General features: G+C 49.4%; 1 protein-coding gene across 1 annotated transcript; it reads right to left on the minus strand.

Moving 5' to 3' along the window:
• Positions 1-60: 60 nt before the first annotated feature.
• Mcoln1 (mucolipin TRP cation channel 1) lies at positions 61-13404 on the minus strand. The gene is made up of 14 exons (XM_057765768.1): positions 13191-13404; positions 8916-9121; positions 7487-7654; positions 7238-7403; positions 6524-6632; positions 6195-6291; positions 5924-6023; positions 4779-4885; positions 4516-4665; positions 4286-4387; positions 3268-3390; positions 2164-2379; positions 351-481; positions 61-260 (listed from the first exon to the last, which is right to left on the minus strand). The coding sequence occupies exons 1-14, from the start codon at positions 13219-13221 to the stop codon at positions 224-226; spliced, it is 1743 nt and encodes a 580-aa protein (XP_057621751.1). The 5' UTR covers positions 13222-13404; the 3' UTR covers positions 61-223.
• Between the last annotated feature and the right edge of the window lie 2450 nt (positions 13405-15854).

Raw genomic sequence — 15854 nt, forward strand, 5'->3', positions numbered from 1 at the left:
TTAAAGGAGCTGACTTGTGGTGAAAGGGCTGCCCTCCCACCCCAGCTACAAATTAGATCATCACGTTTATGTTCCCTTTTATTTAACAGCAACCGTACATGCCCTCCCTTTCCCAGTGTCCGATTCGACAAGTCCACAAGGCTTGTCAAAAGCAAATTCGAAAAATAAATAAGCTGGGGTTCCAGCAGTACAGGGGATAAAGTCTATGGCGATGATCCTGGAGTCAGTTCACCAGCAGCGAGTGGTCCTCCGGGGAGTCCCTGGAAAAGAGAAGTGGAAAGAAGGGGCTTTGGATCTCTGGCACAAACGCCTTCCCCTAGGCTCTATCAACCCACACCTGGGGCTCCAACCTTCCACAGCAGCAGAGCAGGCTGCAAGCCGAGCCACTTCCGCGCCGGAACTTGCCAGATGTGGGACTATCTTGGCACTGTTCGATGTAAGCCTGGAGCTCACTCTTCTCTGTGCCAGTACCTCCCGGGTGCTGGGGAGAGATGATGCCCCAAAACAGCATGAAAGTTGGTCCTGACCGCTAAAGCTCTTAAGGTGCAGTCAACTGGGTGTCTACTGTTTCTCCGATGGGACCACCTTGGTCTCACTTCTGGACCTTTGCCTTGTAGCTTGCTTCACTGTAGAAACCTTTTCCATCCCTGGATGTGGCCACAGGTCTCAATTTTATTGGTTTAGTGCCCTCTGCTGTAGGCCAGGAGCCTACACTGTGTATTTTAGCAATCTATCTTGAAACAAGGCAACTCACAGCTACGAATGTGAGGCCTGAACTCCTACATCCAAAGGTGCTACGGGAGTGTGCTCCAGCAAGACTCAAGGTGGCTGCTTGGGGCCTGGGTGACAGTACTATACTTGTGGGATGGCTACAGATCAACCATGTGGGAACGAGCGCACACATCTGCTATCAATGACATAGAAGGAGGCAGGGTCCTAGGAAAACCTTCTTCTCATGACTTCCTGGGGCCACCACTATTTCTCCAAGCCCTTTCAAGTCTTGAATCTTCCATCCAGGGATTCCATCTCTCCAATCCAGAATTCTTAGGAGTAGAGGGGATTATTCTAAGCAGCCACCTGCCACAAAGGCTTTTGGATACTTATGTATATTTGCTTCATATTTGCGTGTGTGCTTAGCTCCTGTGTCTTCTTGGGTGCTAAGAAAAAGTTGTTTTCCTGCAGGCTGTGGGAGGCTGAATGAGAGGACAGCAGGGTATCAGGGAGGCAGGAATCACACTCAGTGTGGAGTACACTGGGCATCAAGTGGTCACCGTCCATCTAGTGCTAATGGGAAATATGAATAGTACATGGATTGATAGCCACTAGCAAGAGGTATAAAAGAAGCATGCAAAGTTACAGAAGGACCCTGATACAGTTGATATTAGGGTAAGGCTGGAAAAGCTGGAAACGTGGCTCAGTTGGAGAGCGATCGCGTGGCGTTCGGGAAGCCCTGGGTGCCATTCCCAGCACCACATACACTTGATGTGGTGGTAAGTATCTATAAGCCAGCACTCAGGTGAGGGAAGCAGGAGGACAGAAGTTCAAGGCTATTCTCCAAGGGTAGAACTTAACAGGCCTGTAAGATGGTTCAGAGGGTAAATAAAAGTGTTTGACACCAACCCCGGTGATTCCACATCGTGGAAGAAGAGAACAGACTTCCACAAACAACACTATGCTGTGCACAACCCTCTCCCACCCCCCCCAAATAAGAAAATGTTTGAAAAAGATCATATGGCGGAGGGAGGAGGCCAGTGAGACAGCTCAGCAGGCCTCAAGCTCAGGTACCTCCACATGTAATGAAATGTGTGTGTAAGGGTGTATGCATACACACACACACACACACACAGAGGAGAGAGTAAATAAAATACACGTTCTTGTTTTGTTTTTGTTTAGCAGGACTACAGAAATCTATCCTTTCCCGCCCATCCAGCTGAATGAAGCTGTGATATGCCCCAGGCTTCTCTTTCAGGATGACCCCCCCACACAACCCCAACGACCTGCAAATCCAGTTCCAGCCTGCTCTCTCCTCAGACTGTCTTTCCTGCTTGACCTACTGTGACCCCAGGTCAACTCTGTGAAGTCAGGCAGCCCTTGGAACTAATTCAGGAGAAGGGGAGAAGGGAAAAGGATTCTGAGGAAGGGAGGAGGGTAAAGATGGCTGACCTTGATGGTGTCATAGGCTCCTGTGATTAGCGCAATGAAGAGACTCAGCACCATGTAGATGAAGAGGCTGATGAAGGAGTAGAGGTAGAGCTGGGAGAAGAGCCACACCAGGCTACTGCGACCCTGCTGGGCCTGCATGGCTGCGAATGTCACAAACATGTCGTCCCCATTGATGAGCGAAAACAGACACTCAGAAACCATGGACAGCGAGCGGAACTGTAGACAGTGAGAGGATAGGTATGGCTGGGGGTTGTCAGGCTCACCAGGGGTCAGCGGCAGAATGACTGGTAACTGGACCCATCTGAGGGTCATCATATCAATGGTGAGGTCGGGGAGTTAAAGGTCACAGGCTAAAGGCTGATAGGTGGAGTAACCCAAGTCAAGACAGTCATCAGTGACCACAAGAATGACCAGGTCACAGGGTCAATGTCAGGATCCCTGGGGGTCAGAGGGGACAGAATATAAAACTGCTACAAGGTGCAGAGGAGGTGGCTCAGCTGATAAAGTATGAGATTCCAAGTTTGAGCCCCAGCATCTACATAAAAAACTGGGTGTGGAAGTGTGCCTGCAATCCCAGAACTAGAGAGGTGAAGACAGGGGGATCCCTTGGGGCTCAGAGGCCAGATAATTGATCCTGATTATGGGTTACAGACCAATTAGACCCTGTCTCAAAAGAAAAAAACCAAGATATGGCTGGACATGATGACACTCCCAGCATTCTGGAGGCAGAAGCATGTATGCCTGTGAGTTTGAGGCTAGCCTGTTTATATGTTCCAGGACAGTCAGGGCTACACTGTGAGACCCTGTCTTAAAACAAAACTATTTGGGTGAAATTTTTTTTTAGAAATGACAGCAAAAGCTGACCTCTGACTTCCATATACATGTGCATACACAGTACATGTACACATGTGCTCACACACATGCACAATTTACTTACACAGAAGATAAAACAAAACCTACAAGTCTGTAGGTATGGTAGCAGAGGTCAAGGTGGGCCTTCCAGGTCATCAGATCAACAACTAAGAGTCCAGAGGCTGGGAGAGGGGTGGGAACCTGGGGCCCTTTGGCAGTTCACAAATACTCACAGCCCCCAGTAGCCCATACCTTGACATGGTAGGGCCCCAGGACAATCCAGCCACAGAAGCAATAGCCCAGGTAGATGACAGCCACACAGCAGCAGAAACGCATAACACTGGGCAATGCCACACGCAGCGTGGCAATCAGGATCTGCAGAGAGGAAACGGGACCACAGTGAAGACAATGGCCACAACCCAACTAGCTCTCAAATGGCAGGGAGGACCTCACCAATGTGACCAGAGGAGCTGCTGAGTTTAGATAGGGCAGGACCCACCTGGGAGGAGCCTAGGACATACCACAGCTGGACTCAGCTGGACGGGCAGGTAGGGACAGGCTCCCGTGGTCCTGCCCGGGTACAAAGACGCGTGTGTCTGTGGTAGGTGGGTATAAGAAAGAGATTTGTGGTTTGGAAATGGAGCTCGGTTGTAGAGCGCCTAGTACGCACAGGGCCTTGAGTGTGATCCCTGGCGCTACCTAAAACCAAGCATGATGGCAGACAGCTATCATTCCAGCACTTGGGAGGCAGAAACTAAAAGAACAGGAACTCAAGGTTATCTTCAGCTGTGTAGTAAGGCCAGCCTGGGCTACATAAGACCTTGCCTTTAAAAAAAATAAAATACAAAGCTGATGGAAGTGGTGCATGCTTTTAATCCCAGCACTCAGGGAGGCAGAAGCAGGAAAATCTCTGATTTCAAGGCCAACATGGTCAGGACTACACAGAGAAAACACGTATCAAAAAAACCAAAACCTAAAACTAAAAAATAAAGATGTAGTGGTGCACATCTTTAATCCCAGCACTCAAGAGGCAGAGGCAGGTGGATCTCTGTGAGTTTGAGGCCAGAGCAAGTTCCAGGACAGCCAGGGATACACAGAGAAACCCTGTCTCAAAAACTTGAAAATAAATAAAAAATAAATAAAGGAAGAAGAAAGGGGCTTGTGATGGGTCACCGACTGACAAGAATTAGTGACTGCTTTATGTGCTTGGGTCTGTTTGAGAACTTGGGGCAGATGATACCCAGGGCCGGCTCAGGGGCAGGAGACTTACGTTGTACTTGTGGAAAAAAGTCAGGTAGCGGATGACACCAACCCAGACGAGTAGCGTGGAGGTACCCAAGAGGATGCTGCAGACATCATAGCTAGCTAGGTTCTGTGGGCAGGAGTGAGGGATCAACTCATAGGCATACTCTACAAGGGGGAAAGGTGGTCCCCAAACAGGCAAAGAAACGAAGACAGAGACACAGGGCCCCGAGAGCAGGGCACTGGAAGGACTCGTACCTTTGCCTCAATGCCAATCTTCATGACAGTGCCCGAGATGGTAAGCACATCACTGGTAACCAACAGGATGTACCAGCCATTGACGAACTCGAGCCGTTCCCACAGACTGATTTCCCGACCCCGTCGCCGCCACATGAATGCAACAAACTCCTATGGGAGGAGCCCAGGTGAGGGTCTATCTAGAAACTACCAGGCCATCACCCCCACTATGGCCCCAGGGCTGGGCAAGGCGGGCACCAGCGCTCGTGACACCAGGGCCTCACGTTCTGCAGCAGGAAGCCACGTAGTAGTGAACGGGCACACAGCAAGAAAGACAGGGAGCAGGTGAGGATGACCACCACATCAAATAGAAGCCGGAAGCTGTTGTCTCCTACAGGAAGGAGGGTGGGTTCCATCAAAACTCACATGGGGTCATAAGAGGTGGGGGTTAAGGGCTGGGCTAAGGAAGGAGTCCTGGAGGAGAGGGTGTGTGTGTGTGTGTGTGTGTGTGTGTGTGTGTGTGTGTGTGTGTGTGGCTGGTTTAGGGCCATCAGTAGATTTAGGGATTCCCTAGTGTTAAAATCCCTGATGAGCACTGATACGAAGCACACTTCTTTTGCAGTGTTAAGTCAAGCACTCTTCCACTAAAATCCATCCCCACCCTGTTTTATTTGGTTGTTTGTCTCAAAGACAGGATCTCATACATCCCAGTGTGATCTCAAACTTATTATGTAACCAAGGTTGGTCTTGAATTCAGCCTCCAGAATACTAGGATTACAGGAAAACTAATTTTTTAAAAATAATTTCAAAGCACTGAGAATTGAAGATATGACCTCATATCTGCTAGGAATTACTCTGCTACTGAGCTACATCTCCAGTCTATTTCGTTTTATTTTGAGACAGAGTCTTGCACAGCCCAGGGCAATCTGGGATTCACTATGTAGTCAAGGTGACCTTGAACTCCTAACCCTTGCGCTGAGAGTATAGGAAAATATTTATTTACTTACTTATTTATTTGCAGTACTAGTGACTATACCTAAGCCTTGAGCATGCTAGGCAACAATTGTACCACTGGGCAACATCCCCAGTCATCTTTTTACTTTTTGTTTTAAGGTCTCTAAATTGCCCAGCTGTCTTTGAGTTCATTCTGAAGGCCAGTAGGCCAGGCAGATTTTGAATTTGTGATCATCCTACATCACCCTCCTAAAGAGTTGGGATTATAGGCCTGCCTACTTGTGGTGGACTTGACTGGGTCCAGGATACTCCCAGGCAGGTCATGGTGCATGATTCTAGGCTGGCTCACAAACAAGGTGTGGAAGGTAAGGATGCTGGAAAGTACTATAGGAGGCCCAGGAAACACCTGGGAGTTATGACTGTTTGGGGGGCAGTGTGTGTGGGGGGGAAGGGTCTGAGGGTAGGAGGGTTTTACCATGTCTGGAGACGCTGGGATGTTTACACTCCTGGATGTGGGTCTGAGTCTCCAGGCGGATAGGGATTCGTCCACTGTGTGCTTTATTGTCAAACGTGATCTGAAGGGGTAAGGGCATAGTAAGCCTGAGCAGCCCCAAGTACCAGTCCCCAACCCCCATGACAGATGGCCCAGGTCCTAGCCTCTACCCCATCACTCTCATACCATCTTGGTGAAAGCTTTCTGATGCCCCCTAACCAGGCAGAGGGTGCATGGGAGTCAATTTGCTCACCAGGACACTGAAGGTGTAACAGTCTGGGATCTCATTGTTGATGAGGCTCTGCAGGTTAATTGTCTTCAGCTGGAAGTGGATGGTGACGTTGATCAGCCTATTGGGGGAGGCTTAGGTGAGGGTCAGGCACTCAATGTCAGTCGCTCCTATCCTGTGCTGACTCTGCAGCTAGCAGAGGAAATAGCTGTGGTGGCTCCAGCCCCCGACCAACTCCATGAAAGTGGCTTTAGATCCAGATGTCTGGACTCTTGCCACTCCACCCACCCCATCCTCAGCTGGGCCCTTGAGCCCCTCAAGGAATCAATCCCCTCAAGAGAAAATGGTAATACTTGTGGAATTTCAGTGTGAGGTTCTTGTAACTGGTGCTGCTATCCAAGAGCTCCAAGTCCTCACTGGGGATGTCGGGGGGTCTGTCAGGAGGATCCACCTGGATACAGTCTGAAGACAGGTAGTCACGTCACAGAAAGGACTCAGGGCACTGGGGAGGCCCAGGCCAGTCTCCCACAGTTCTGTCAGCCTTCTTCACGGTTTCAACTCCCACTTTATGCTTTATTGCTTTTTTCCAGTACTAGGGATCAAGCCTAGAATTTGCGTGCTAGGCCAGAGTTCACCAGAGCTATACCTTCAGCCCTCCCTTCACACTTGACCTTTTGTTGCCTCCACCCAAACCAGGGTTATGATCTACCTTATGCTCTACAGAGACCACAGCGTCCCATGGGCTCTCCAAAAGCTCAGTGAGTGAATGGCATTCAAAACAATGCCTGGCTCTTCCTGCGGCGTGCATTCCAGTCAGCACGCTGCACATGTCAAATTGTTCATGTTTATATAATCTGATCACACAGACAGATAGCTGACAAGGGCAGGATTTGACATACTTTTTCTTTTTCTCTATTTCCCTTTCTTCCACAGCCTCACCTTTAGCCTCTCACTGGGGCATTCTAGGCAGGCTCTCTAGTGCTGAGACATATCTGTAGCCCCTAGGTCAGGATTTTAATCCTGGAAACCTAAACTCCCCAAAATTAGGCCCTGCCCTGGCTACTCACCAGTGATTACCCTTGGGTCAATGTCAAAGGTATCATTGGCTGGGTCCACATGGCCACGGTGGTAGTACTGCTGGCAGAGAGCCAGAGCAGAGCCATTGGCCCAAGGACCACCCCCACCACGGACGTAGGCATACCGGCCCAGGGATATGTCAGGCAGGATCAGGTACTATGAATAGAGAGAAGAGGGCCTGTCAGCCCCACCTGTGTTGCACAGTACTCCCCCAACCCTCTCACACCTGCTCCCTCTACCTGGTCCACAGCGTAGAAGATGGCTTGGTAGAGCTGTTCCCGTGTGTAGGCAGCAAAGGTGTCATCAGCGCCATCAGAGTAGCCCAGCAGGAAGAGATGTCGGAAGGCGATGGTGTTCTCTTCCCGGAATGTCACCACCAACTGATTGCTGAGCCCAAAGAGAATGAGCTGCCAAGAAGGAGCCAGAGGTTGGCCCTGATAGCACAACTAAGCAAGGCATAGGTAGAGGAAGAAAAAGGGAATCCAAGAGATGTTCCCTGGGGCAAGACAAGGCCCCAGTGGCACTGCAGGGGGGAGTCTGTAATTTGCTATTCAGTCAAAGATAACCTTGACCCTGACCTTCCTGGCTCTACCTCCCAAGTGCTGGGATGATAGGTGTACACCACCACACCTGGTTTATGCAGTACCGGGGATGAAACCTAAGGCTTCATGCATGCCAGGCAAATGCTCTACCAGCTGAGCTAGATCCCCAGCTGTCTTGGGGTTACTATTGTGATAAAACAGCATGACCAAAAAAAAAAAAAAAAAAAAAAACAGCATGACCAAAAGCAACCTGGGGAGGTTTATTTGGCTTACACTTTCACATCTCAGTTCATCACTGAAAGAAGTCAGGACAGAAACTCAAACAGGGCAGGAACCTGGAGGCAGAAGCCGATACAAAGGCCATGGAGGGGTGCTGCTTACTGGCTTGCTCTCTCTCTATGGCTTGCTCAGCCTGCTTTCTTATAGAACCCAGGACCACCAGCCCAGGGGTAGCGCCTTCCACAATGGGCTGGACCCTCTATCATCTATCATGAATTAGGAAAATACCCAACAGCTTATTTACCACCAGATCTTATGGAGGCATTTTCTCAATTGAGGTTCCCTCCTGTCCGATGATTTTAGCTTGTGTCAGCATATAAAAACCACCAGCTCCTTGTACTTCTTCTTCTTTGCCTTGAGTAACATGGCGCTCTTCACTTCTCACTCCTTAAGTTCCATGCTGCACCCACAAAAGCATCCCCAGTACACAGCACAAGATGGATACTGGTAAACCTCACAGCAGTGGAGTATGGTCAATAAGTTTATTGATTGGCAGGTGGTGTGCTAAACCCAAGCCTCCAGGATAAGAACTGCAGGTCTACTTTTGCTGAGAGGAGATCAGGATAGCATCAGATTAACTGGATTCAAATGCCGTCTACCCAGTGCTCAGTCATGACTCTTAACCTGTGTGAGCCTCAAGGGCATTTAGGTATACACTGGAGGGAAGAGTATGGCCAGTGCTTCTGGGACACTACAAGGAGTTCCTGAGCACAAATCTCAGACTCCTTCCTAACTGGTAACCACTGTCATTGTCGTTATGAGGCAACAAGGGGTCCCTCTGAGATGAGAACAGTGGCTGTGGTGGTTTTGGTGCCATTTGGCAGAAGCCCTGCCTGACTGGGCTCACCTGCACAGTGACCACCAGGATCTTGACCACCTGCAGCATCAGCTTGCAGGGCTTACGGCCTTTGGCTCGGAACTTGTCGCAGGGACTCATGAAGAAGTACTTGAGGCGGCGGCGGAGGTCTTCCTCTTCTGGGGGCGTTGTTGGGACTGGTGAAGTCCCCACCTGGGTCCCATACCCAGGATTGGGGGTCAACAGTCTCTCAGTTTCTAAAAGAATGGGAAAAGACAGTAGAAGATCAGGGATGGACAATGCCCTTTGCTTCCTTCCCCAGCAAGTCCCACCAATCCTACAGGCAAGGGCGAATGCAGAAGAAAAACAAGAGTGAGAGCCTGTAAAATAGCTCAGTAGGTAAGGGGTTTACCATGGAGCCTGACAGCCCGACTTTGATCTTCTGAAGCCACATGGTGGAAGGAGAGAACCCACCAACTCATGCACACTTGCACACATACACAATAAGTAAATGTAATAAGAAATATTTTATAAAAAAAGAAAATCCAGGGCTGGGATGTGGATCAGCTGTCAGAGTGTTTGACTAGGAAGCACAAAGCTCTGAGTCTGATCCCAGCGAAAGAGAAAGTGAGCATGGTGGTGCGCACCTGAACTCCCAGCTCTCGGGAGCTAGAAGCAGGAGGATCAGGAGATCAAGTACATCTCTGGCTATCCAGTAAGTCTGAAGCCAGCCTGAGCTACATGAGCCCCTGGTGAGAAAGGAAAGGCAAGTGGGGAGGGTGGAGGCTGGAAGGGGAGAAGGCACAAATGTAATCTGAACACTGGAAAGTTGAACACTAGAAAGTTACAAATTCTAGGCCAGCATTGGGCCACACAGTGAAAGAAAAAGAAACCTGGCAAGGCACAGGCCTATAATCCAGCACTTGGGAAGTAGAAGGGGGAGGATCAGGAGTTCAAGGTAGCCACGAGTCTGGGGCCAGCCTGGGGTTCTGTTTCAAGGAGAAAGGGGCGGGGGCGTAGGCAGTAAGACAGCTCAGAGAGTGAAGATGTTTGCTACCAAGCTTGGCAGTCTAAATTTATTCTCCTCCCTGAGCCTCAGCCTCATCTTCCAAAAGAAGTAGCCACAATCCTCCATAAATGGAGCACTCGATACTTATAAAGCTTTTATCTCAGAGCCTGGATTGAGGCTAGCCAGAAAAATCCACCAGTCTTCTTGTGGGCTCGGGAGAAGAAGGATCAGCTTGGTCTAGGCTGGCTTCTTGGAGAGCTTGGCAAGGCCCCTATACTTATCCCAACTCTAGTCTACAGGTAATTAGCACATAGCAGAGCCCACATTCCAGAGTTCTCAGGACAAATCCCACAAGAATAACCTTTGAACCCATTAGAAACCAGCCCAACCCAGGTCACAGGTTTGGGCCTAACAATAATAAAGGCTGGCATAATGATTCATGTCTGTAAACCCAGCAGAGGTGAAAGTTCAAGTTTTCCCTGAACTACATATCGAAACACAGGCCAGCTTGGGCTAGAACCTGACCCAGAAGAATCCCAAAACAGGGGCTGGCTGATTAAGTAGGTAAAGTAGGTGACTCATTAAATAGGTGAAGATGCTTGCTGCCAAGCCTGACAACCTGAGTTCAATCCCTGGAACCCACATGGTGGAAGACAGGTTGCCCTGTGCAACCAATTCACTTATCATCCTTCAGGGGACCACATAGCCAAGAGCCAAATTCCAGACTCAGTTCGCCTCCCCCAACTCTTCCAGAAACTGGAAATTAAAGCCATCTCCCCCTAAGGCTGAGATCCTGAAACTGCTTTGAGAATCCTGCTATATCCAGCAGGGAAGAGCCCGTTCTTCAGTGCATAGCTAGGTCCGTGCATAGCTAGGGCACAGCATAGGGCTCACACCTGCCAGGCAAACACTTGAGAGTTGGAGGCAGGAGAGCTATGAGTCCTAGGCCAGTGTGGAGAGTCAACTACAAGCACAAGAACTAAGATCCCAGGCGGCAGCAACTGTCGGAGTCCCCACCAGTCCTGGTTCCTGGTAGCCTAGACTTGTCCCTAACAACCCAGTCACCTCCACTGGAAGACCTTTCAGGTCTCAGTTGGTCTTTCTCATTCTCTCTCTCTCTCTGGAACAAAACAAACAACAACAACAAACAGATGTAGTCCCAGGTGGCTTCAAATTCATTAGAATTGAAGATGGCCTTAAACTCCTGATTCTCCTGCCTCCACCGCCCAAATGCTGGATGCTGGGATTGCAAGCATGCCTCTGCTCCTGGCTTTCACCCTCTATCTGACGAAGCCATGTAGATTTCCCCCCTTTAAGACAGGGTGTCACTGGCTGGCTTGAACTCACAGGGATCCACCTGCCTTTGCCTCTTGGGCCTGAGTGCTGGGATTAAAGGCATACATAACCAGGCCTGGTGAAAACAGATTAATTTGTTCTGCTGGAGATGTAACACAAGCGTTCTATCTGTGAGCCATTCTTCCAGCACTAAGCCTGCCAGGATGAAGCTGGCCCAAGTCACTACCTGTGGTTCTTCGGGTCTGGACCTAGTCCCTCCCTATTTAATCTAGGTGAGCTTGTTTACAAGCTAGTAGGGGAAAGCCAGAGGCAGGCTGTTACTCCCCAGCTAAGATCACAGCTAACCTATCCCAGACACTACTGGCCAGGACTCCCACAGGAGTGTCTGAAGTCAGAACACAGTGGGGATCAACATGAGATTTCACATACAATCTCAGTTTAGGAAGGCAAGACTGCATGTGTTGTAATTGAATTAGTCCCCTAGATTCATGGAGGCCATCCCTCTAGCTCCCTTCCTGTCTGCGTTTAGGGAAGCTGAGCATTTGAACATTGACTGCCAGAAACAAAGCCTTGAGTCTCATGTGAAAGTTACTGATTTTCAGTAAACTGAGCAACTGGACCTTTACAGCTGGGGACATAGCTCAGTGGTAGTGTGTTTGCTTAGTAAGCGTGTCCCTAGGTTCAATCCAGAGAGAGAAGAGGCAGAGGAGGACTACTTGTCTAGGCCTGTAATCCCAGTGATCAGAGGCTAAGGAAAGAGGATCGCATATTCAAGTCTGGTGTGATGGTGCACACATGTAATTCCAGCACTGTGGAGGCAGAGGACGGCACATCTCAGAGTTCCAGTACTGCCAGGGCTACACAGAAAGACTGTCTCAAAACAACCAAAAACAAAAGCAAAGCAGGTTGAAGTCTTGCCTACAGAATAAAACACTGATCCCAAACAAAACAAAAGCATCACTAACAACTACTGTCCTAATAGGAGAAGTGGCTGCTGTCTGTGTTCACAAACTGAGCAGAGACTAGGTGCTAAAGGTAACACTCTCAAAGGTCACATACTACCTGGAAAGAAATGCTCCAGAGTAACAATAATAAAGCCATCCATGGAGACCCATGCCTATAATCCCAGCACAAGGGAGGAGTCCTGCCCTTTGAAGTTGGAGAAGTTTATGCCCACCCACAGTCAGTTCTTGGTACTATCTGCCTCTCTCTCATAAGGCTAGCCTTCAGGATGAACAAAAAAAGAATGTCTCTGCCAGAGGTTTGAAAGGCCAATCAGTGCCCATCCACTGGTGCTAGGAACCATCTGCCCATGTCTCCTCCATAGGGCAGCTAAGAAGTCTGCACCAGACTTTAGGGGGAAAACTGAGAGCTTAGTGTCAGCAGTTGGGAAAGACGGTGTTCACCCACCACCCAGTTCTAAGAACTGTGGAAGCTCACTGCTTGAGGCCAAGCGATGCTGGTACCCTTCTACAACCTAGGTTCTGGGTACTATGCAAGCTCTCCACCTAAGTTAGAAATATTGGTACCCACCCGCCACCCAGGTTCCCATGGGGATTCTGGGGAACTTCAAAGCTGGAAACTGGGAGCCCATCGCCCAATCTCTGAGCCTTCTGCCCTTCCCTTCCCAACGGAGCAGCTGAGAAAGTCCGCACTAGACTTGAACGGGAAGCTGGGCGCTCACCGCCCAAGGTCGGGGATGTCGATGCGCACACGCCGCCCAGGTTCTAGGAGGCATCTGTCAATCTCTTAGGAATGCAGAGAAGACCTCAGAGAACTTCAGAACGTTAAGCCCGCCGCTCGCCACCCAAGGTCAGGTATGTTGATACCCACCCGACGCCCAGATTCTAGGATCTGTGGAAGCTCTCCGCCTGAGGTCGGAGATGCTGGTGCCCACCCGCCGCCCAGGTTCCAGAAGCCGAATGCCCATTTCTCCCGCACTGGACTTGAGGAGCGGAGGACTGGGCGCTCGCCTTCCGAGATCAAGGAGCCGGACGCGCCCTCCCGCCGCCCGCGCTCACCTGAGCCGCGCCGGCCCGCCGAGGTGGCCATGGCCGCACAGTGAGCGCGGGGCGCGGGCGGGTCCAAGCGCGCGCCGCGGTCACTGCGGCCTCGCTCCCTCCCGGCGTCGCTTCAAACCCTCTCGCGTCAGCTGACAGAAGCCGCGGTCACGTGAGCGGGACGCTAGCGCTGAACACGTGACGAATTCTGACCCAGCCTGGATGCCAGGGCAGTGCTTCCCCTCCGTCCCTCCATTCCCGCAGTGCGCATGCGCCTCCTCGGTGGCGACGTGCTGGCTAAGGCCAGTCGCGCGGTCCTAGCACCGACTAGCAAGGCTAACAGGTCTGGGAAACTTGTTGATTTCTAGTGTGTGGCAGGGACTGGTTCCGATCTGGCTTCGTGTCAGCCTCGTGACTTTTATGTCTACAGCTTGCGCTGTTACCCTTCATGGTGTCCAGTGATGACCCTACGTCCTAAGCCGAAAGTACCCTCCCCTCAACTCCCAGAAACTTTTCCGGTCTCCCATCCAGGTTACAAGCAAACTGTACTTTCTAAGCCAAATAAAACCATTTTCTACCAGCCCAAACACACTGGCCTTTCTGCACTCAGTCCTGCCTTTTACTGCCAACCTCCGCCTACGAGCAGCCTGAAGGACCTCCATAGAATTTGTCTCTACTAGAACCTCCTAGTGGTTTCCCATGGCTTTGCAAAGACCTGAAAACTTGGCGCTCAAATGGAGACTCCACCTCTTTATGGCCTCAGGACATTTGCGGTCTTAAGTAAAGGTAGTAAAGGAAGGTTCTGTGTAAGACAAGTAGTTTAAATACAAGTTTGAATCCAAGCACTTCTAACCATCACTTCAAAACTTTCCAGAGTGCCTTAAACTATGCTATCTATTTCTTTCTATTATTAATAATAAATTAAAATCTTGCTGGGCGTGGTTGTTTATGCCTTTAATCCTGGCAAGTGGAGCTGAGTTCAAGGTCAGCCACAAAGCGATTTCTAGGACAGCCAGGGATACAAAGAGAAACCCTGCCTTGGAAAAAAAACAAAAACAACAAAAATTTCTTCTCCTTTGTAAAATGGGAATCACCCACAGTTACCTGCCTCTCAGAGCTGTACAAGACCATTTTTCCAGGGTTGAGGCTGTCACCCAGTTGGTAGGGTGCTTGTTCAGCATGCACAAACTGGGATCCATCCCCAGCACTGCAGAAACAAGGCATGATAACCAGTGCAGTCAATAATATTGGTAAACATAGCAACACTCCCTCAAAAGCCAGGCATGGAGGCTGGTGGGATAGTTTAGTGTCCCAAGTGCTTGTTACCAGTCACAGTGAACACTTACCTGGAAGCAAAATACTCATAGATCTATAATAAAAATTTAAAAATGAAGAGTAATTAAGACACCAACCTGGATCCCTTACCTTCATGTGTACACACACACACAGGCACTCGCATCCACACTCACAATTACAAGACACACACACTCATACACACCCTCACACACACAATCAGGCATGTTGTGTTATGTAGAAGATGGTTTTTGAAACCACAGCAAGGTCTGTGTAGTGATACCCTACCCCTAAAACAAAATAAAACAAAACATAAAACCCTTCCTCAGGAAAAGTGATTCCTCCACCTAAATCAGAAATCTTGCTATGCTTTAGAATGTTCCACCCTCTGTACTTAGCTTTATAAGTGTCCAAACTGTGCTGGTCTTGCTTCCTGCTGAGACCTCAATGAGCATTAGATGTTTATTGAGGCATGATGGTTTACAGCTATGCACCCAGGAAACTGAGGCAAGCCTGGACTATATCAAGTTCCAGGCCAGCACGAGGTTCAAAATGAGACTTTATCTCAATAAACAAACAAATCAAGAGATCTTTCAATGTTAATCCTGGGTCAGTACCCAGGACCCACATGGCAGTTCATAACTGCCCATAGCTGCAGTCCAGGGCATCCAGCACCACTCTGGTCTCTCTGGGCACCAGGTATGCACTTGATATACTATGTATACAGGCAAAACACTCATACACATGAAATAAGAATAAAACTTTTAAATAAAATAAAGAAAACTGGTAGAAGCCTCATCAGATAAAGGCACTTGCGCCAAGCCTGATGGGTTTAGTCCCCAGAACCATCATGGTAGGAGAACCAGCTCCTGAAAGTTACCTTGCCTCCACACAAAATGAATATATATGATGGCTCAGTGGGTAAGAGCACTACTGCTCTTACAGAGGACCTGGGTTCAATTCCCAGCGCCAAGATCATGGTTCATAATCATCTGTAACTCTAGTTCCAGGGGATCCAGCGTCCTCTTCTGGCCCATGTGGGCATTCCATGCACATAGTACACAGATATACATACAGGCAAAACATTTATACACATCAAATAAAAATAGATATTTTAATATAGAAATAAGCAACAATCACCAAGTGATAGCCTAGCCTTTTGGGACAGAGTCTCACTACATAGCCCAATCCTCCTGCTACCACCTCCAGAGTGCTGGGGTGACAGGCCTGCACCACTACACACGCAAAGAGATGCTTGTTAAGCACATAAGGAAGAGCAACCTCTGCTCCTCCAGTGGCTTTTCAAGGGCAAGGAGGTTAGCTCAAGGATCCAATGGATCCTTTAGTAGCCCACTAGAACATCAGCATGCCTGAAATTCCAGCATTGGAAAA

The sequence above is a fragment of the Chionomys nivalis genome, chromosome 3, assembly GCF_950005125.1.
Source record: "Chionomys nivalis chromosome 3, mChiNiv1.1, whole genome shotgun sequence".
NCBI classification, from domain to species: Eukaryota; Metazoa; Chordata; class Mammalia; order Rodentia; family Cricetidae; genus Chionomys; species Chionomys nivalis.

Coding starts and splice junctions, on each gene's coding strand:
- Mcoln1 (XM_057765768.1), bottom strand. CDS start 13,221: ATGGCCACCTCGGCGGGCCGGCGCGGCTCAG. Junction 7,404..7,486: donor TCTTCTACGCTGTGGACCAG/GTAGAGGGAGCA, acceptor CTCTATTCATAG/TACCTGATCCTGCCTGACAT. Junction 261..350: donor CTGCTCTGCTGCTGTGGAAG/GTTGGAGCCCCA, acceptor TCTCTTTTCCAG/GGACTCCCCGGAGGACCACT.